This window comes from Artemia sp. Qi Xiang Cuo, chromosome 16 (assembly GCF_049724085.1).
Source record: "Artemia sp. Qi Xiang Cuo chromosome 16, ASM4972408v1, whole genome shotgun sequence".
Taxonomy (NCBI): domain Eukaryota; kingdom Metazoa; phylum Arthropoda; class Branchiopoda; order Anostraca; family Artemiidae; genus Artemia; species Artemia sp. Qi Xiang Cuo.
The window spans coordinates 5,759,393-5,781,030 of record NC_142809.1 but is presented as its reverse complement, the minus strand read 5'-3'; the positions used below and the strand labels follow the sequence as shown (position 1 = coordinate 5,781,030).

Sequence of the window (21,638 nt, the reverse complement as noted above, 5' to 3'; positions counted from 1 at the left end):
AAGTCCCTTTCTCGCTACTGATGTCCAACTGTGACATCCCGGTCAAAGAGCAGAAACTTCTGTTGAACATTTACTCTGCCTCAATATGCCATGCCCTTCGGTGTGCCAAATCAGCAGCCGTACCCTCTCGAAAAGTTCGAGTAAACACTGAAATTAGAGGATGGTCCGCTAACCTAAATTTAACAGAAGCATGCCAGACTGCAAAGTTCTGGTTTCACCTATGAGTGACAGTGGTAAGCCAAGATCTGGGCAAGTCTGGAAAGTGAAGAATCATACTAAACGTGCCTTTGCCAAAGCCTTTTTTAAGCACCGTAGAGACATAATTGACAATTACAGCAAGAAAAGCAAGTCCGATCCCAAACTCCTTTGGCGGAATTTAGTGAAGCCCAAAGAATCGACCTCTGAGGTCCCCCTTCCAACAAAAGAGGCCTGGAATACTTACTTCACCAATCAGTTCAAAAGTCTTGACCAAGCGCTACGGAATTCTTATCGGAGTGAGCTTGATGAAGAGCTTAAATTGCCGAAAGAGAACATGGTACCTAATAGAAGTATAATACGTGAATGCCTGAAAAAGCTAAAAAAGTAATTTTTGAGAGGTTTGGATAAAATTTGTGGCCAGTATTTACTCTGTGGTAGTGAACAACTTCTTGAACATGTATCATTATTATTCCAAATTATCGTTACCAGAGGTATCGCCCCGGCTACCTTTTGCATTGGTGTAATAACACCTATTCTCAAACCAGGGAAGCCTCCCTCCCGGTGCTCCTCATTTAGGCCCATTACTGTGTCGACTACACTATGTAAACTATTTGAGCTTCTTATTCGTGACGAAATTAGAAGCAATAGCTCGGTTCCCTCACACCAGTTTGGGTTCCAGCGATTACTTGGATATGATCATGCCCTTTACTCGCTGGAGTCTATACTGACTGACGCTGAGAATGACAATAATTCTTTAGTTTTCGCAGCCCATGATCTTGCCCGTGCTTTCGATTCATCTATCCACGAACATATTTTACTCTCTGTAGCAGAGAGAGGCATAAAAAATTCGGTCATCGGATCCCTTGATTCGATGTATAGTAATCTTCCTGTTAGGATAAAGTGTCCTGGTTGGGATTGTGATATGCTTTTAGAAATTGATATACCAGTGAAAAAGGGTATTAGGCAAGGAGCAGTAAATTCACCAGATTTATTCAATAATTCCGTAATCAAAGTTCAACATGAAGCACCAACAACGTGTATTTTATGTGGGATTGATGTGTCGCTCATAGGTTATGCCGACGACATTTTAAACATTAGTAGAACCCTGAATGGAATAAAGAGTTGTTTTAGTGCATTAAAGGTAGAATATGGTCGTGTCGGCCATACATTTAATCCATCGAAAACTGAATTGTTATTTTTCAATTATAAAGTGTCGACTGAGGACATATGCATTATGCTAGATGATACGGAAATCAAACCTGTTCCATCACTTACTTACCTTGGAGTCCCTAATCAGTACGTCACTCAAGGCCACACGCGTACTTATTATCGCTGATACCCTTAGAAAAGTTCGTTCTGCATATGGAAAGCTTGTCCTGAGCAAGGCGAGATATAGTCGTGATATTTTAGCCCGATTGTATAATGCATTTGCTTTACCGAGTTTTCTCTACATCTCTCCGTTTTGGAGTTGCTTCACACAGACAGAGAAGAAAAACTTGCGCACGATTTATTTTAAATATGCTAAGTATCTGCTTGGACTACAACCCTGGTCCAAAAACCAGTATTTGATCAGTAGATTTGGATTGATAGACCCTGCCTTGGCAGTTCCTGCCAGAGTAGCAAGTTTTCATAAAAAGTTCATGACTCTAGGTCATCCTTGGGTAAATCTTCAGGGAGACTTGAGTTGAATGTGTTATTTGAATGTCGATGTTGAGGGCCCATTTCATTGTATATATTCGTGTTAAACCGTACTTTGTTGTTTGTCTTTTTTTTTTCTTTTTGCATTTTTTCACTTTTTTATACTCTGCTGCCCATTGTATCTTTTACAGTTTTGGCAGGTAATAAATCTATATTATATATTATTATTATTATTATTATTGAGTTTCAAATAAAGTGAATACACCATTTGATACCTTTTTTTTATGCTGATTACAAATATAATACGCATTTCTATCGTAAATGAATTTCAGCCCCCCCCCCCTATATAGGCTATACCTAACCTAACCCTGAATTCGCATATATAGGGGGGGGGCTGAAATTCTTTTCCAATAGAAATGCTTATAGGGCTGGTCAGTCCTGACGTCACACACCTATCTTGACGCTTTAAATTCAAAATCTGGGTGAAACATGGGAACCAAATACAAGGATAATTTATATAAATTTGCTTTTTTCTGCTTAAAGCTTATCCAATTGACTTCGAAGAAGCCCTTTAGGTAAGTTTCACAAGAAATGTATGCAAAGTGATACTGATCATTGGTGTTTTGCACCTGGGTCAAGTTTGGCAAAGGTACATTTCTCAGCTGAAATCATCAAGATTGTATCAGGATTCTTCTATGATGATTTAACTTACTCAGGGATCAGCAGCTACCCATATCCAGAGGGAGGGGCAGCAACCCTTTGTTGATTGAGAGGGGGTAATGGTGGTGATCATAGGCCATATCATGAATATTTCTATATGTAAAACAAAACATAATTAAAGTGATTATTTTCAAATCAAAATTATTCTCAAATCCAAGCTCCAAAATTTAAATCTGATTTATAAATTATATATATATATATATATATATATATATATATATATATATATATATATATATATATATATATATATATATATATATATATATATATATATATATATATATATATATATATATATATATATATATATATATATATATGTAAAATATGAAATATTACTCATGAATTCATAAGTCAGATTTGATTTTTTTTTTTTTGCCTAGATTTGCAAGTAGGCCTAATTGTAAAGCTTTTGATTTGACAATAATTACTCTTATCATGTTTTGATTTACATGTAAAAGTATTCATAATACATGATCATCATCACCTCCGTCTCGGTCAACAAAGGGTTGCTGGCCCCCTGGATATGGGTAGCTGCTGAATCTCTAATAAATTAAATATTAATACTATCAAAAGTTATTATAGCTAGCCTAGGCAAAGTAGGTTACTGGCAACTGACAAACTTATCTGAGCATTATATAAAGCATTTGTGGGGAAGGGGTAACTACACTGTTGTAGGTGAAGGTGAATATGTAGTTGTGATTTACAATTTTGATTTGACAACAGTCACTTTGATCATATTTTGTTTTATTTGTATAAATATTCATCATAGCCTATAGCCTATAATCACCCCCACTGCCCCCGCGCCCTCCACAAAGGGGTGCTGTCCCCCCGTTCGATGGGTAGCTGCTGATTCTTGAGGAACTTAAATCATCACAGAGGAATCCTGGTACAATCTTGAAGATTTCAGTTGAGAAATGTACCTTTGCCAAGCTTGACCTAGGTGCAAAACACCAATGATCAGTATCATTTTGCATACATTTCTTGTGAAACCTACATAAGGTGTTGCTTTAAAGTCAATTGAATAAGCTTTAAGCAGAAAAAAGAAAATTTATATAAAGTGTGCTTGTATTTGGCTCCCACGTTTCACCCAGATTTTGAATTTAACCCGTCAAGCTAGCTGTGTGACGTCACACTGACCAGCCCTATTATATTCGTAATCAGCCTAAAAAAAGGCATTGAATGGTGTATTCACTTTAGTCCTAACTCAATAATATGATTTGGTATATATTGACCAGTGGCTTTAATATTGGATTAATTTTTTTAAGTTAAAAACTTGGTCAAAGTGATGAAAGACATATATAATGCTCGTTGTGTATTTTCTGTATTATTGTTTGTTTCATATTTTAAATAAATTAAAAAGACAATTTTTTTTTTAACTGAAAGTAAGGAGCGACATTAAAACTTAAAACGAACAGAAAGTATTCCGTATATGAAAGGGACTGCCCCCTCCTCAACGCTTCGCTCTTTACGCTAAAGTTTTTTATTGTTTAAAAAAAATTGTGAGAAAGAGTATAAGGGTATTTGGCTAAGGGTTGTACAGTTACCCAGGGAAAGGTTACTGAAGGCTGCATATGATGAGTTACTTCAGCTACATAGGAAAAGATCTTGGCCTTTTAAAGTTAAAGAGGTATTAAATAAGACAGGTTTTTCTTTCGCATGGAATGACGGCCTTGGACCAACTAGTCAACAATTACAGTTGGACAAGGAAATTAAGCGGGTGCTGGAGGACCAGACGATCAAGGTTGCCACCGTCAGTAGGATATTACTAGATCTAGTAAAAAAAAAATCTAGTAAATTTCCCGAAATCTAGTAAAAACTAGTAAAAAGTCATGATTTATAGTAAACAAAACTTTTTTTTTATTTTCCATGAATTCAGGGGAAAAAATTATCGTAAACATATGATAATTTACAATTTTTGCTGGTCTGTTTTACAATTTACAATTTTGCTTGTCTGTCTCAGAGACAGACAAGCAGTCACCTACTTCATAAACAGGCACTTCACTTCCGACGTCTAAAGGTCGACAAAATGAGCTTTCTGTGTATCAAATCTTACCAACTAAAAATGACACTTGCATTTGAGATGATTGGGAATCTATTGGAATCAAAACAAAAGCCAACCACACAAGGTGATTGAGTGAATCTCCTTAGTTTGAAGATTTTTATTGAGGAAAAAGGAGCCTGCTGAGAGAAATTAAAAGTAAGTAGAAATGTAACATTATATATTTATATATATATATATATATATATATATATATATATATATATATATATATATATATATATATATATATATATATATATATATATATATATATATATATATATATATATATATATATATATATATATATATATATATATATATATATATATATCCAAAAAAAGGATTTTTGAACTTGTAGGTTTCCGGAATTTTCAATCATACTATGAAAACGAAAGAAAAGAGAAAAAAAAGAAGAAAAAAGGAAAAAAGATTGTGAAAATCGTATTGATTATCCTCCTATAGTAAAAATCGATGCTTGATGGTGCGCGTGATTTTTTTTTTAGTATTTAGTAAAACAGATGCGATCTAGTAAATTGTTCCTCTCCGATTTAGTAAATTTTTCCAGGTCAGGGTGGCAACCCTGCAGACAATACAGAAATGGAATGAGGAGATTAAGAATTCGGAAACTATAAGGTATTATAATGAGGTTAAGATAATTTATGGTCAGGAATTTTACTTTAAGTTAAATTTACCATCTAGATACCTTACATATTGGATGCAGATATGATCTATTTACCTTTCGATTCGTTCGAAATTTAAGTTTTTTTAAAGAAGTAAAAGTTTTCCGGACAGAAGGTTTGCTTTCCCTCTTTGCCAAGAAGAGGAGGAGAATTTGGAGCATTGTCTGACTCGTTGTCGAGGTCTTCTGGGGGCAAGGAAAATTTTTTTCGGAATGATGGAGTGCTGCTTCCTGATGCCTTGAAAAGTAAGCCGTCACAATTTATTTGTCTAGTGGGAAGTTATCTTGATGAGTATTTTGCAAAAAGAAGAGAGTAGTTTTTATTTTATTTTTATTTTTTTCTTTATTATTGTGACGAGTGCTGTAATTTGTTAATCTTGTATGTTATTTGTGTACATGGCCACATTTTGGCTTGAAATACACGTTATCTTATCTTATAACTTTAGCGTAAAGAGCGAGGCGTCGAAGAGGGGACAGTCCCTTTCATATACGGAATAATTTCTGTTCGTTTTAAGTTTTAATGTTGCTCCTTACTTTCAGTTGAAAAAACTTCTCTTTTTAATTTAATTTCTGAAGGTTTTTGAATAAATACAGTTTCGATTTTCGCTCACCGTACATAAATAATTAGAATGAAATTTGCATATTAATTTTTTTTTGCTAAATGGCTCTCTCAAAATTTTGTTCTGACGTAACTCACGAATTAACTTACGTAACAAACTTCTATATTTGTATGTTTTTATTACGTATATTAGGGAGTTTGCTCCCTAGTCAATACCTCGCTCTTTACGCTAAAGTTCGAATTTTGTTCGAATCACAAACCTCTGAATCACAAAGGCCGGTTAATTAGAATAGATAGCTCTTTTGAAATTACTGAAAAAACTTTAAAATAAAGGGCAAGGTATTGACTAGGGGACGAGCTCCCTCATATACGTAATAATTTGTGTTTGTTTTAAGTTTTAATGTTGCTCCTTACTTTGAGTTAAAAAACTTTTTTTTTATTTAATTTTTGATCGTTTTTTAAAATAATGCTGGGAAATCCGGCACCCCTTTCATAGAAATGTCCCTTCCTCCATGGAAACATCCTCCATGGAAAGATTCCCCCCGTAGCCCCCTCCTCTGACCCCCCCCCCACCAGAAAAAAATCCCTCCTGAAACGTCTGTATAAGTACCATTAATCAAAACTATATGTAAACAATGGGCAAAGTTCGTAACTTGCAGTCCTTCCCCCAAGAGCTGTGGGGGTTTAATTCATCCTCAAATAGACATTTATTAGATTTTCGACTATGCTGAACAAAATGGCTGTCTCAAATTTTTTATCCGGTGACTTTAGGAAAAAAGATGAGTGTGGGAGGGGGCCAAGTTGCCCTCCAATATTTTTGGTCACTTAAAAAAGGCACTAGAACTTTTACTTTCTGTTCGATGAGCCCTCTCACAAAATCCTGGGACTACTGGAACGATACGATCACCCCTGGGAAAAAGAAATTAATAATAAAATAAACACGCATCCGTGATCTTTCTTCTGGCAACAAACCTGAAATCTCACATTTCTCCAGATAGGAGCTTTAAACTTCTATAGTAGGGTTCTCTATTACTCTGCATCTAATGGTGTGATTTTAATTAAAGTTTTATGACTTTTAGGGGTTATTTCCCCCTTTTTTCGAAAATAAGGCAAATTTTCTCAGGCGCGTAACTTTTGACTGGTAGGACTAAACTTAATGAAACTTATATATTTGAAATCATCATAAAAATCTGATTCTATTGATGTATCTATTGGTATCAACATTCCGGTTTTTAGAGTTTTCGTTATTATTGAGCCGGGTCGCTCTTTACTTACAGTTCGTTACCACGAACTGTTTGAAAGAAAAATTTTAATGATGTTTTTTGAATTCATATGATAATTTCGTTTCGAATCATTTGAAGAATTAAAAAAAACTGTTGATGATGTTATATGAATTGGTGTGACAATATTGTTTCAAATTATCAAAAGAATTGAAAAAAAAGGAATTTTGATATATCTGTCTTATTTACAACTATTATGAGCTCACAGTTTTAACTGTCAATGGAAAAGCATTTTCATACTCTGGATTATTAGCGGAATTGCAAATTTATAATCGAGATCGCGGTTTTACGATTCAGTTTGTTCGCGGAAAAAGCCACTTTATTTTCAAGCTTGAATTTGTAAAGAAGCAAAAAAAAAATCTTATTTGAATGATACCCACAAAATACAACGAATCTAGTTTTCTCCAAGCTCAAGAGCATTGTTAGTATCGTTGTATTTAAGTTGAGGCTGATAACTAGCGTGTTCCGTGATAGCATAGTTCTTGATAACATAAACAGAAGGATTGGGCCTTCTCTTATATTAAATATATAATAAACACGTTTTTTTTTAACTGGAATCAAGGAGCAACATTAAAACTCAAAATAAAGAGAAATTATTCCGTATATAAAGCGATTGTTCTTTCCTCAATACCTTGCTCCTCACGCTAAAATTTTTAGCACTTTTAAAAAAGCTAATTCTAGTTAAACAGCCCTTGTTTTTCAAGAGCTGTTCTTAAAAATTGTGACAAACAGTCAAACTTTAGCGTAACGAGCAATGTATTGCGGAGGGGGGACGACTCCTTCATATAGGGAATAATGTCTGTTAGTTTTAAGTTTTAATGTTGCTCCCTACTTTCAGTTAGAATTTTTTTTTTTCAATTTAATTTCTGATTAATAATGCCGGTGAATCTGACTCACCTTTCACGAAAATCCTCCCTCCCCCCTCATGAAAACTCCTCTATGGAAGATTCCTCCCTCGTAAAATACACCCCTTTTCCTAAAATTCCCTCTGGACAGTTCCATCCTTGCTGAAATCCCTCCACCGTAAAATTTCTTGAGTACAATTAAGTCTTAAAAATCCACCTTAGCACACTGTCATTTGAAAAAGACTTTAATTTCTAATCGCTTTGTCGCTCACTCCAGAAACTCCCCCCCCCCTATCCTGGAAATTGTATCCCGGAAATCCAAACACGCTAAAGAAAGCCCCTAGATAATTCCCCCAGAACATCTTCATTTGCAAAATTTTGTTGTCAAAGAGAAAGTAAGACAAATAAAAAAGGATTTCGTATAGAAATTCTGTAATCCCCCCAGTTTAAAATTTCTCCTCGAAGGTCCACCTCACGGAAATCTCCCTAGCCATGGATAATTCTCACTATGGAAAACCACCTGAAGCAACCCCCCCCCCCCCGGAAAATATCTGTTTACTTCCCAATAAAATATACTATACGTAAACAATGGGTAAATTTTTTGACTTACAGGCCTCTCCCCATGGACTGTGGGGGTTCATGTTACCCCTAAAGATATAGAAATTGGATCTTTCAACTATGGTGAACAAAATGACTATCTCAAAATTTTGATCAGAAAACTTTGGGGGGATAAGGGCGTAGGAAGGGGCAAATAACCTCCAATCTTTATGATCTCTTAAAAAGGACACAAGAACTTTAAATTTTCGTTCGAATGCACCCTCTCCCGAACTTCTAGGACTATTATTTCGATGCGATCACCCCCTAGAAAAACAAATAAATAAACACGCATCCGTGATCTTTCTTCTGGCAAAAAATAACTCCACATTTTTGAAGAATGGAGCTTAAAACTTCTACAATGGGGTTCTCTGATAAGCTAAGTCTGATGGTAAGATTGTTTAACTTTTAGGGGGTGTTTCTCCCCTTTTTTGAAAATCAGGAAAATTTTCTGAGGCTCGTAACTTTTGATGGTTAACGCTGAACTTGATAAATCTTATACATTTGGAATTAGCATGATAAGCTGATTCTTTTGATGTATTTATTAATATCAAAATCCATTTTTTAGAGTTTCGGTTACTATTGAGCCGAGTCGCTCCTTTAAATAAAAAGAGATTTTTAAACTGAAAGTAATGAACAACAAATAAACTTAAAAAGGACAAAAGTTATTCCGTATATTATGAGGATTTCCCCCATCTCAATACCTTTTTCTTCACGCTAAAGTGTTTTAGTGCTTTAAAAATTATCTAATTCTAATTAAACAGCCCCTATGTTTCAGGAATTGTTCTTAAGGAATTGGGGCAAAAGTCAAACTTCAGCGTAAATAGCAAGGTATTTAAGAGGGGTAAACCCCCTGATACAAAGAACAATTTTTTTTTCAAGTTTTAATGTTGCTCCTTACTTTCAGTTTAAAGAAATTGTCTTTCTATTTATTTTCTGATCGTTTTTCAAATATACCAGGAAATCCTGCTCCTCCTCTGTTGAAAATTACTCCTGCAAAACTTTCCTCCACGGAAATTTCTCCCGCAGAGAATTCCCCCATAGGCAACTTTGCGCGCTGAAAATACCCCCCCCCCCTCCCCATGAAAAAATCATCCAGACAGTTCCAACCCCACCGAAAATTTTCCCCGGACAGTTTTTACGGAACATCTCCACATGTAAAATTGGGTCAGAAAAGAGAAAGTGACACAAATAAAAAGAAATTCCTATTTGAATTCTGCCAAATTACCGAGTGTAAAATTTTCCTGAGAAAGTTAATCATAGGAAACATCCCTCCCCATAATCGGAAATTACCCCCCCCCCCTCCAGGAAAAATGTCTGAATACTTCCCACAAATAATAACAAATATGTTGAACAAAATGGTTATCTCAAAGTTTTTATTATACAAATGTGAGGAAAAAGGTGCGTGAGAGAAGGGTAAATAGTCTCCCAATCTTTATGGCCACTTAAAATGACACTAGAACTTTTAATTTTGGTTAGTAAGAGCCCTTTTCCGATATTCTATTACCATTGGTTCAATAGAATCTACTATTACTACTACTAACAACTCACCGCAGCACCAAGCCGCCTGAGGCCAACACAGCTACGCACGATCCTCCTCCACCCCAATCTATTCAAAGCCTCCCTTTTTACACCCGCCCAAGAAGTTCCCATTTCCTTTAAATCTTTCTTTATGACGTCCTCCCACCCCAGACGGGGACGACCTGCTTTCCGTTTAGCCCTAGATGGTTGGCCGACCATCTCACCTCCCCAGATCACACCTGGGGAAAAAAAATAAACACTCATCCGTGATCTTTGTTCTGGCAAAATTCAAAATTCCACATTTTTGAAGATCGAAGCTTAAAACCACTACAGTGAGGTTTTCTGATACTTAAAATATAATGGTACAGTTTTCATTAAGATTCCTTGACTCTTTGGAGGCGTTGCCCCCTTTTTTTAAATCCGAAAAATTTTCTCAGGGTCTTTCTTTTGATGACAAACACTAATACCTTTTGATGAATATCATATATATTGGAATCAATGCAAAAAGTCAATTCTTTTGATATTTCTATTGATATCGAAATCCCGTTTGTTAGGGTTTCGGTTTATTATTAAGCCGAGTTGCTCCTTAATTATAGTTCGTTACTGTTTGAAACAAAATCTGGCCTTTTTACGTTTTAATGAGTGATGCTGTTGAACATATCATTATATACGGTTATATACGGTTTATACGGTTTAAAATTTTTTCATTATCCAAGATATGAGGAACTGAATGAGCACCATTTGCCACTAAAATGGGTTCCCCCCTCCACCAAAATTCACCTCAGACCAGCTTCCAGGACTAGTATGTAAATCCGTGAACATTTTCAACGTCTTGCCGATACAAGAATAACCAGAACGTATGTCTTATTTTAACAGATTCTGCTCAAAAAGGTAAGATTAACAATTTTCAACATGGATCTCAAAATGAGCCGGGATCATTTAAATAGCTAAAAATCAAAGAATATTTAAGTATAGTTTCAGAATTTACTTAGTCACATTGGCAAAGATTTCAAATTATTGCAACAGCATGACCTATGTTCTTACCCTATTCTGAAAGCTGTTGAACAATAGAGAGCCAAATGACATCGTTTTTCTTAGTTTTCTTATAGCCTGTGTGCGCAGGATCATAGAAGCTGGGTGTAGCCTAGAACCGAAGTTATAAGATCGTGTGGTTTTTGATAATCCATACTCATGATTTTATTCACTTAAAAATCTTGCCAAGATTCCGTCCTGATTTGACCAAAACGTTGCGGAAAGCTAGAGATTTTTCTAGCACAAAAACGGACGGAATTTCCGCACGGATTGCTAAATCTGCGTGAATTTCCGCATTGTGTAACGAACCATTACCTCTGCTCCAACATGCCCAACAAAATCCTGGAAAAATAAACATAAACTTTAATGGCTACGAGAAGAAGAAGAATATAAAAGCTTACCCTTGCCTCTAGTCTTTTCGTTTTGAGTTCAGTTGAGTTCAGCAGCAACCGTACAAGAAAATCTAAATATATTTTCTTGATTATTATCGCTTCTAATCAGTAGTTGTGCCAAACCTATCCTGCTCAAGTCATCCTCAGGGCTATACTGTGGTGTTTATCCTTCCCATAGTATAGTGCAGACGGTTTGATATCATCTATTTTCCCTTCTTATTTTAGTTTTATATTTGTGTTTAAAGCTATTTCGAATAGGCAATGTTCAGAAGTCCTCCAAAAAAAACGTCCCCCCAGATCCCAAATCAAATTCCATAGTGAAAGATACCCATCCTGGCTGGTCAAGCACATTATCTGAAAGTTCTAATGATGGCTCCAATTCGGAGAATAGGACAATGATAACTGTAGGTCCTAATGCAACCATAAATGATGATAATGGGTTTCAAGAGGTCCTCTCTAGAAGCTCTAAAAAAAGGAAAAAAATCTCCCCAATTAAAGGCATTTCCCCTCTCCCTGCCCAAGATCCTCCCTCCAAAAACTTACGAATTTACCTTAAAATTAAACCCACTACCCCCTTTGAAACAAAAATGATCACTGCAATAAGAGTTGCAATTTTTAAATTGCTAAAATCAATGTTCTCTCTTAACATTAACCGTGATGGATCTCTGCTTATAGCTGTAGAAGATCAGAAATCAGCAGATACAATAATTAACCTTAAATCCCTTCTGAATATCCCAATTATTGCATCTAATTGGAACCCAAAACAATCACCAACAAAAATTGTAGTTTATAATGTTCCCCCAGAGATATCTACTCAGGAGTTAAAAGAAGGCCTCTCAGATAGGGCTGGAAACACAATCCCAGTTGAGGATGTTACCCAACTTGGAAAACCTAACTCTACTGGCCTAAAAACTAGTAGATCCTTCTTATTCACACTAAAGGATAAAATTGATATCCCAGAAAAATTATTCCTATTTGGGCAAATCAAACCACACAAGGAATACGAACCTAAGCCTATTCAGTGTCAGAAGTGTTTCAAACTGGGACACACGACAAACAAATGCAATGAAATTCTCCAAGAGTGTAGTAATTGTAAATCTTTCCATCCTAAAGAGCTGACAACTTGCAAAAACACCCAGCCTACATGCATCAATTGCAAAGGTCCACATGAATCTACAAATAAATCATTATGCCCTGCATACAAGAAAAGAGCTCTAACACTCCAAATATCAACAGAGAAGGCCATCCCATACCCCTTTGCAGCAATGGAAGCAAATGCTGCCCAACAATACCAAATAAAGCCTGTAATGAAACCAACCAAAACCCCCAAGTCAAATGCCCCAAATGCATCAAGCACCCCATATAAAACAATATCTTCTAAGCCCCCTAGCTCAAATCCCTATCAGAAGGAATCACCAAGCCAGCAAGCCTTGTTTTCCGGTGAGATGAGGCCAGCCTGGCCCTCCCTCCCAAGAAGAAACAAACCAGAAACACTACCCGGAATCAATCCCTTAACCAACAAACAGGATGCACAACCAAAAATGCAATCCCCAAATATATGCTTATTCATTCTAAACTGTAATGCAGTTCAGGCCATGAACATACATCAACTACAGAAAACAAAAATTATTGCAGAATTGGCAAAAATCTACATCCCAGATGATATGCTCATTCAAGCAAAAAAAGATCTTGCTTTACTTTTAACAAAGCTGAACATTGATACACAGTCATATGAAGAATAAATCAACAACACAACATTTATCAATACTCCAATGGAATGTAAGATCACTCACAGAAAATAAGCTAAATGAACTAATATCATTTATGAATAATAATTCCATTAATATTGCTTGCCTCCAGGAAACTCATTTAACCCAAAATCAACAAATTAAGTCTTTGGGATACACTATCCTGAGAAAGGATAGATCTTCAGAGAGAAAAGGAGGTGGTGTAGCTTTATTAGTTAATAATAATATAAAATTTTGTGGCATCAATTTTCCAGATTTTGAAAATGATGTTGATGTAATTGGTATAAGTGTTTGGCTGAATAATTTAAAAACCTACATAATAAGCTTTGATAACCCTAATGGCCAACCTTCAGATGCCAAGGATTTCTTTAATTATATAAATAATTCTAATATGTTAAAAAACATCATTATTTGTGGTGATTTCAATGCCCACAGCCTTTTGTGGGGGAATAAACCAGCAAATAAAGCTGGTAAATTTATTGAGCATATGATTTCAAATAATAATGAATTAGCTGTTGCTACCCCTCCAAACCTAAATACATATTTTAACCCCAAAAGTGCCAAATTCTCCACAATTGACCTACAAATTGTGTCTTTAAATTTTTGAACAAAATTTACATAAATAAAATTGATAGTCTATGTACAGACCACTTTGCTATAGTTTGCTCCCTAAATGAACCTGCTGAAACTTTATCTCATACCTCCAAATATATAAACACTAAATCAAATTTGTATATTTTCCAAAATAAGATAAATGATGAAATTAAAATTTCCACCAAAAGTTCATGCATTTCTAACACCACAGTTGACACACATGCTGAAAACTTGACATCTTTACTAATAAATACAGCTAATCATGCTATCCCCAGGACAACACCTAAGAAAACATTCCCTAAACAAATTCCTAAAGCATGGTGGACAAATGAGTGCCTAAATAAATGGAAGATAAAAAAGGCAGCTAGGACAGACTTCATAAAAAAACCAACACCTACTACATATTTAAAAAAATTACAAGCAGAATCTAATCTAAAAAGGACTATAATAGATGCTAAATATAAATACTGGAATAATTTTGCAAATAATCTCTCCAGAGAAACGCATGAGCCAATTATACATAAAGTCATAAGCCACATATGTGGGAAAAAGACTTCTCCCAACCCACTCCTGTATGAGATTATAAATAATAATACCCATTATGACAATTATATTGAAAAGGCTAACCTATTTGCAAATCTTTTTGTTAATAAGCTAACATCAAACAATCAAAGCAATCTGTCCACAATTCCTATGAACCCTAGTTACCAACCACGCCCAGGATCCGAGTACATAACTAATCCATTTTCAATCCAGGAATTGAATAATGCAATACATCATATTAGGTCCAAAACTAGCAGCAGCTATGACAATATACACCCTACATGGATAAAGAATCTCACACCTTCATACAAACAAGAACTGCTAAATTGTTATAATCACGCTTGGGCATCCTCTAGGTTCCCCAATATATGGAAATGTTCGTCCCTCCTACCAATCCTAAAGAAAAATAAACCAAAAGATAACCCTGAGTCTTATAGGCCCATAATGATTACACCTGTGATGGGGAAAATAATGGAGAAAATGATTTATCACAGACTCCTCTGGTTTGTTGAGAAAAATAACATGATCCCACACACTCAAACTGGATTCAGGAAATACCACTCCTCAACAGATGCTTTCATTTTGCTAACAAATGCAATAAATGAATCTTTCTCAAAAAATAATATCCTAGTGGCAGCTTTCCTTGATTTTGAAGGAGCATATGACAATGTGAACCACCAAATCCTTTTAAATAAACTTGCAAACCTTGGAGTACCTCCCAAGCTAGTATCCTTTATTAAATCCTTCATAGAAGTGCGAAGTTTCATTATTTGTGTTGGTTCAGCCTCTTCACCCCAAAAGACAATATCCAAAGGCCTACCTCAGGGAGCAGTCCTCAGTTGCCTCCTATTTGCCCTATATCTCTGGGACATGAAACTACCCCACACGAATCTACAATATGCTGATGATCTGGTGCTATGGTCATCTGGCAACACCTTTCAGATAGCACAGTCAAATCTGCAAAAGTCACTTTTCCAGTTTGAAAAATTCTCTCAACATTCAGATTTACCCATTGCACCCACCAAGTCAAAAATAATCCAATTTCACAGGAAGCAAAACCATATTAATGCAAAACTAACTCTAAATAAAACAACTATTCCAGAAGATAATAATATTAATTACCTAGGTCTCATGCTTGACCAAAAACTTAATTTCCACCTCCACATTTCAAACACAATAAAAAAATGTTATAGAAAAGCAAATATACTAAAAAGACTTCTTTCCACACCCTGGGGTTGTAAGGAGAAAACCTTACTCCAGTTTTATAAATCACATATAAGACCCCATATTGACTATGGGCTCATTGTATATGGTGCATGTGCAAAGACCCAGATGCAAAACATTGAAACAACACAAAATGATACAATACGTCTCATATTTGGTCTTAGGAAACCCACAAGCACCAAGTTTCTGCTTATGGAGAGTGGATTAACAACAATAAAAGATAGACGTAGCTTTCTCTTGATAAAACATCTTACAAAAATTGAATGAAATAGCTCACACACATTACATAATTGGTTAAGAAATCCAGCCATGTATAGAGGTATTGCAGATGAGTATGCCAATATTCAAAAGAAGTTCCCTGTACCAGCAAAGTCTATTGCACCTACTTTCCCCCAATCCCCTCCATGGAATTGGTCATTTCCCATAATAAATACTGAATTTTCAAAATGGAATAAAGATTTAACCCCCATTGCTTTTGTTCAGAAAAAATTTGTAGAACTTAATACAATTACCTATAAAAATCACTTCCAAATATTTGTTGATGGGTCAAAAATGAATGAGAAGGTTGCAAGTGGTGTTTTCCTTCCTCACCTGAAAATTGCAATGGGCGAGAGATTATTAAATAATTTATCTATAATGTCTGCTGAGTTAAATGCCATAATCATGGCATTAGAACACCTTAAGCAAAACCAATCTTTGATTGAAAAATTGAATAATATTATCATCTATTCCGACTCTTTATCAAGCCTTGAGTTGCTGGCCTCAGCTCCTCAATATAAGTTGGACATTGACACTTATCATTGTCTCAGTATTATTGATAATCTTGCTTCAAGTGGCACAAACACTTACTTTCAGTACATTCCTAGCCACTCTGGCATAAGTGGTAATCATCAGGTTGATGAAATAGCAAAAAATGCTATAAATATTGACCAGCCAAGTGGGAGACCAATCCCAATTAGAGATATTTACCGATGGAGGCTATCAGATATTAATTTTAATAAGATTAATCCTATCCTTTCCCCCTTTCCCAATAAGTATCTTTCTAAAATTTATCATAGAATTCGTTCTGGAACAAATGGACTAAATTTCCTTGCATTCTCATATAAGATTTCTAATTCAAGTGGTTCATTTCCCCTGTCCCCTCTTTGCAGGCATTGTAATATGAATAATGAAACAATTGACCATTGCCTATTTGAATGTAATATGCTGACGTCTGCACAACATACCTTGCTTTCTAAACTGTTAAAATACTTCAAACACCACAAAATCCCACTATCAGTCAAGAGCCTAGCCAACTATACCTGCACACAGAGCATAGAAATCGACATCTATCATCTTATATTTGAACTCCTAGAGTCAGAAAGATCTGCTGAAAGATATCTGAATATATCTAATAAATATGAGGCAATCAAGCCAGTAGCTCTGTAGCCCACAGAGTGAAGCAGAAGGAAAAGGGCTAAATAGTTTTACTGAAAAGCCCGCCTGCTGTTAAATAGAAGAAGAAGAAGTAGTCTGATTAAAAGCTCCCAATTGAACATGGAGTCAAGCTCCGTGAGCCAAGAAGATTTAGAAACTGAATATGAGCTCAGTTCAAGAAGGAGCAGGGCTAGAGTTACTAGAATCAGAAATGCTTTTAGTTCCAGGACGGGTAAGTCTGTCTTGCCAAGTAGAATTTCTCTAGCCATTCAGATTTATTTGTAGCATACTAGGCAAATATTTGCACCACAGGCAAAGAATTATGATGTTTTGGTGAAATTCTAGTTTAGGGGCGTTTTGCTACCTTGGAGAGTGCTTGAGTTAGGTGAACAGGCATTCCAGGAATAGCCTATATGCTATCCAGGCCTTTAATTATATCTATAAAATCATATTATTCTAATCTAATCTATATTAATCTAATCTATATAAATCTATATTAATCAATTATATCTATAAAATCAATAATATCTATAAAATCATATTATTGAGTTAGGACAAAAGTGAATACACCATTCGATGCCTTTTTTATGCTGATTACGAATATAATAAGCATTTCTATTGGAAATGAGTTTCAGCCCCCCCCCCATATAGGCCACTTCAGGGTTAGGTTAGGTATAGCCTATATAGGGGGGGGGGGGGCTGAAATTCATTTCCCATAGAAATGATTATTATATTTGTAATCAGCATAAAAAAAGGAATCAAATGGTGAATTCACTTTATTACTAACTCAATAATATGATTTCGTAGATATTGACCTAATTATCTCCCAGGAAGATATTTTGGTAAATTTTTAGGTGGCACTATAATTTAGCTAAGATGAAAGTGAAAATGTCATTTGTTGTGTTTTTAATGATCTTTTGTAATTCAATAATTGCTCCTGGGGCTAGGCTACTTGCATCTTGAGCCCTCAAAGAGGTCCCAAAGGTATTTCATTTTTGTGACCACACAAAGAATTTATCACCACTATTTAATTTACTGAAAAGTGGTTAAAACATAGGCTATCACTAGTTTATAAAGAAGTTGTTCAATCTTAATGTAGGCCTATTCCAAAAATACTTATTTATAACAATTCAAACCTCATTTATGAGGCAACTCTAATATAAACCATTTTCCTACCATTTCAAATTTTTCAAATGCTGTTGACAAAAATAGCCTAGGCTAGCACTGAATTTTGCAATTCAAAACTTTGCAGTTGACAATTCAGGGTATATTCCAATTCAGGGAATATATTTGCATATTAGGGGGGTTAGGGGAAATTTTAAACTTACCTCTCATTTACATCAGAAAAAAATTTACCCCCACCCCCCTAGTGTGCAAATATTCCCTGAATTGGTATATATATAAGGGGGGGGGGGTAAAATTCCTTTCTGACAAAAATGATTATTATATTAAAAGAGCATATATAAAAGAGCATAAGAAAGGCATCAAATGACATTTTCACTTTCATCTAAGCTAAATTATAGTACCACCTAGAAATGTACCAATATTTCAATGCACTGACATCTGCTCTTTCTCTATCCACAAGGCAATAACATGGTAAATTGGTACTTTACAACATAATTAAGCAAGGATGAAAGTGAAAACATTAGCATAGGCTTGTCTACTTGTTGCCTATTTTTATGCTCTTTCACAGTTCAATAAATGCTTCTGGTACAAATTTCATTTCAATCCCTTAATAGGCTAAAAGAGCTCAAAATAGGTCATAGTAGTCTAAACAAAAGGTTAGAAATGTGTTTCTAAACAAATCTGGTTAGGGAGAAGAAAATTGCCATTTGTAGCTGACTCACAAGTAGTAATTAGGCTATTAATGTCATTAGTCCTACTAGTAAAATGATGTTAGGCTAGGCTGTAAAAAAGTTGCAGAAATTTTAAATGACCATGAAACCCCTCAAAAATGACATCAATTTTGCCATGATGTCATTTTTAGGGGTTTCAGGTTCTTCTAAAAATCTCTGATTTTTGTTTTCAAAATATTCTCTTACTAATAAGACAAAGAAAAATAATTACCATTCTGGAATTTACGGCATATGTCAATTTTTCTCACTAGACATTTTTTTTAGAGGTTTTTTTTAAGCTTTTGGTAAGGCCCATTGTGGATTGTTTTATCCCCATAAATGGCTCAAAATGTCCCAGAAACAATCATTGAATTGTGAAAGACTATAAAAAAGGCAACAAGTGATGTATTAACTTTCAGCCTAGCTATATTATGTTTAAACCTGCAAATTTACCTTGGTAGATGCCACATTTCCTATATAACTGACAGCAATGAAGAAAATTTACATTTAAATATAAATAATATGGCTAAATAATTTCATAAACTACAAATTTTAGGAAAAACCCTTTGATATTGTTTGAAATTCCACTGAAATTACAAGAATTACATTTTGAAAAACTAAAGCCAATGAAAAAGAAATTTAAAGCTTAAAATTAAGGTAGGCCTGTAATTTTAAGTTGCAAATCATATTTAAAGCCCTTTAAATTACCCTAAAGTGGTTAAAAACACACCAAACAATTACAAATCATTTCCTTACTATATATTCTACATACATTGATTAACAGCCAATTCAATAAACTCAACAATCTATTTTAGTATTGCCATTTTGTATGATATTTAATGATGCTTTGTTTTCTTTATGAATGGGGTTTTTACCTGTCAAACCATTGGACCTATATCTGTAAAAAAAATTCCAATCATGATTGATATCAAATAATATTTAACAGTTATATAACATATGTAGATAACAATGAAAATAGTCATAGTAATATGATTAATAAAACATGCTCCATTATAAAGTTAGAGTTTTTAATTTTGTTAGAATTAGAATTTGAATTGTTGTTAGAATTTGAATTTTGTTGTTAAAGTGTCTGTTTTTTATTAATCTTTTAGAAACCAATATCCTAGGGTTATGTATGGGACCATAAGGAGGGAGAGGTGGTGCATATCCAAGTTAAACAATTATTATTTTTGGAAAGAGTGTAAAAAGGTATCAAATAGTGTGTTCATCTTTTCCCTACCTTGTTTATGAAATCTTACATATATTTATATTTTGGTTTGGGCATTTACCTTTTCATCTGTTTTCAAATCTCTCAAAATACTTCAGAATAAAGCAGAGGGGATTCTTTTTAATGTTGATTGCAGATCTTCAGTTTGACACCTATATGGGACTTCAGGAATTTATTCTTTGGACCAACTTAATTTAATTTCTATATCTAGTATTTGTCATGATTATCAATATAGTAATTTACCTGTAAATTTCTCCAGCATTTTTCAAACTAATTCTCAATTTCATAATTATCCTAATACACATTGTTTTGACTTTTTGTGCAAAATTTGCCTGACATCAAGAGTGGGATTCAGCATCTGTCACACTGGGTCAAAAATCTGGAACTCAATTCCAGCATCAGTTTGAGAATACAGTAACAAGCAAAATTTTCTAAGACTGGTGAAGAAATATCTTACAACAAGTCAAGCATTTTGTTTGCTATGTTTTTTTTGTTGTTGTTGTAAAATTTAGTTAGAAAATGGCTGTGTATTTTTGTTGGCTATATTTTCAGTGCTAAATTATGCCACCAGGCATGTGCACTGTTTTGTGACATTTATTTATGTATGTGTTATAACTAAAATATTCTACTCAAATTAGAGTATGCTAGAGCAGCATGGTTGAACACAGATTATGAATGACCCTAACATGACTACTCAAAACAATAATACACACAACTTGTATATAACTCCTTGCAGGATGTGGGGTGGCCTGAAACAAATTTTAAAATTAGCTGTTTGTTTTTTTATGGACTATCTGCTTATTTTGGAACAATTAGACCACTCCATGTATTTACTGTCCATGAAACTGGGAAGCTCAATATATAACTCTTTATTTACTTCTAAATCAACTGACTATCCCAGAATTTTCAATCAATACATCTTGGATGAAACAATCCAAAGTGTTCATATTGCATAGGAGATGCTCAGCTTGAGGCAGTCACTGATGAGAAGGACTTGGGGTGATATTTGAAAATGAGTTTAAAATTTCACTGCCACTTCCAACTCAAGTGTCAAAAGCAAACCAAGCTTTTGGGCTCATAAAATGAACATTCACCACCAGGAAGCCATGTTTGACTATGAAACTGTATAAAGCTATGGTCTGTCTTCATCTAGAATTTGGTATGACCCTAGCTTCTTCCCACTATAAGATTGATGCAAAGGTACTTGAGAGTGCTCAAAGAAGGGCAGCAAAGCTTATCCTTGCATTACAAGACAAATCCTACAAAGAGCATCTAAATTCACTCAAACTACCTACTTTTGTATGCTGCAGGAAAAGAAAAGACATAATAACTGTTTGAAAGTTGCTAGAAAATAACCTCTTAAGTCATGTTTTTTCCTCATCCCTCTCAATCCCCACAAGAGGACACACCAATAAGCTGCAGGCCACCCATTGCATCAAACAAGAGCACAAAGAGCTCTTCTCAGTTTGTTCCATCCCACTCTGGAATAGCCTATCTTAAGCCACTGTCCAGTCTCAAACCCTAAAAGCCTTCAGGAAAGAA

General features: G+C 34.8%; 1 protein-coding gene across 1 annotated transcript in view; it reads left to right on the top strand.

Moving 5' to 3' along the window:
- Positions 1-11,458: 11,458 nt before the first annotated feature.
- The window catches only part of LOC148942500 (uncharacterized), a 108,011-nt gene continuing 97,831 nt past the window's right edge, over positions 11,459-21,638 (top strand). The window contains exons 1-2 of the mRNA XM_089101977.1: positions 11,459-11,532; positions 17,132-17,265. Coding sequence (XP_088958103.1) covers positions 17,154-17,265 — 112 coding nt within the window. The 5' untranslated portion in view covers positions 11,459-11,532; positions 17,132-17,153. The remainder of the gene's footprint in view (positions 11,533-17,131; positions 17,266-21,638) is intronic.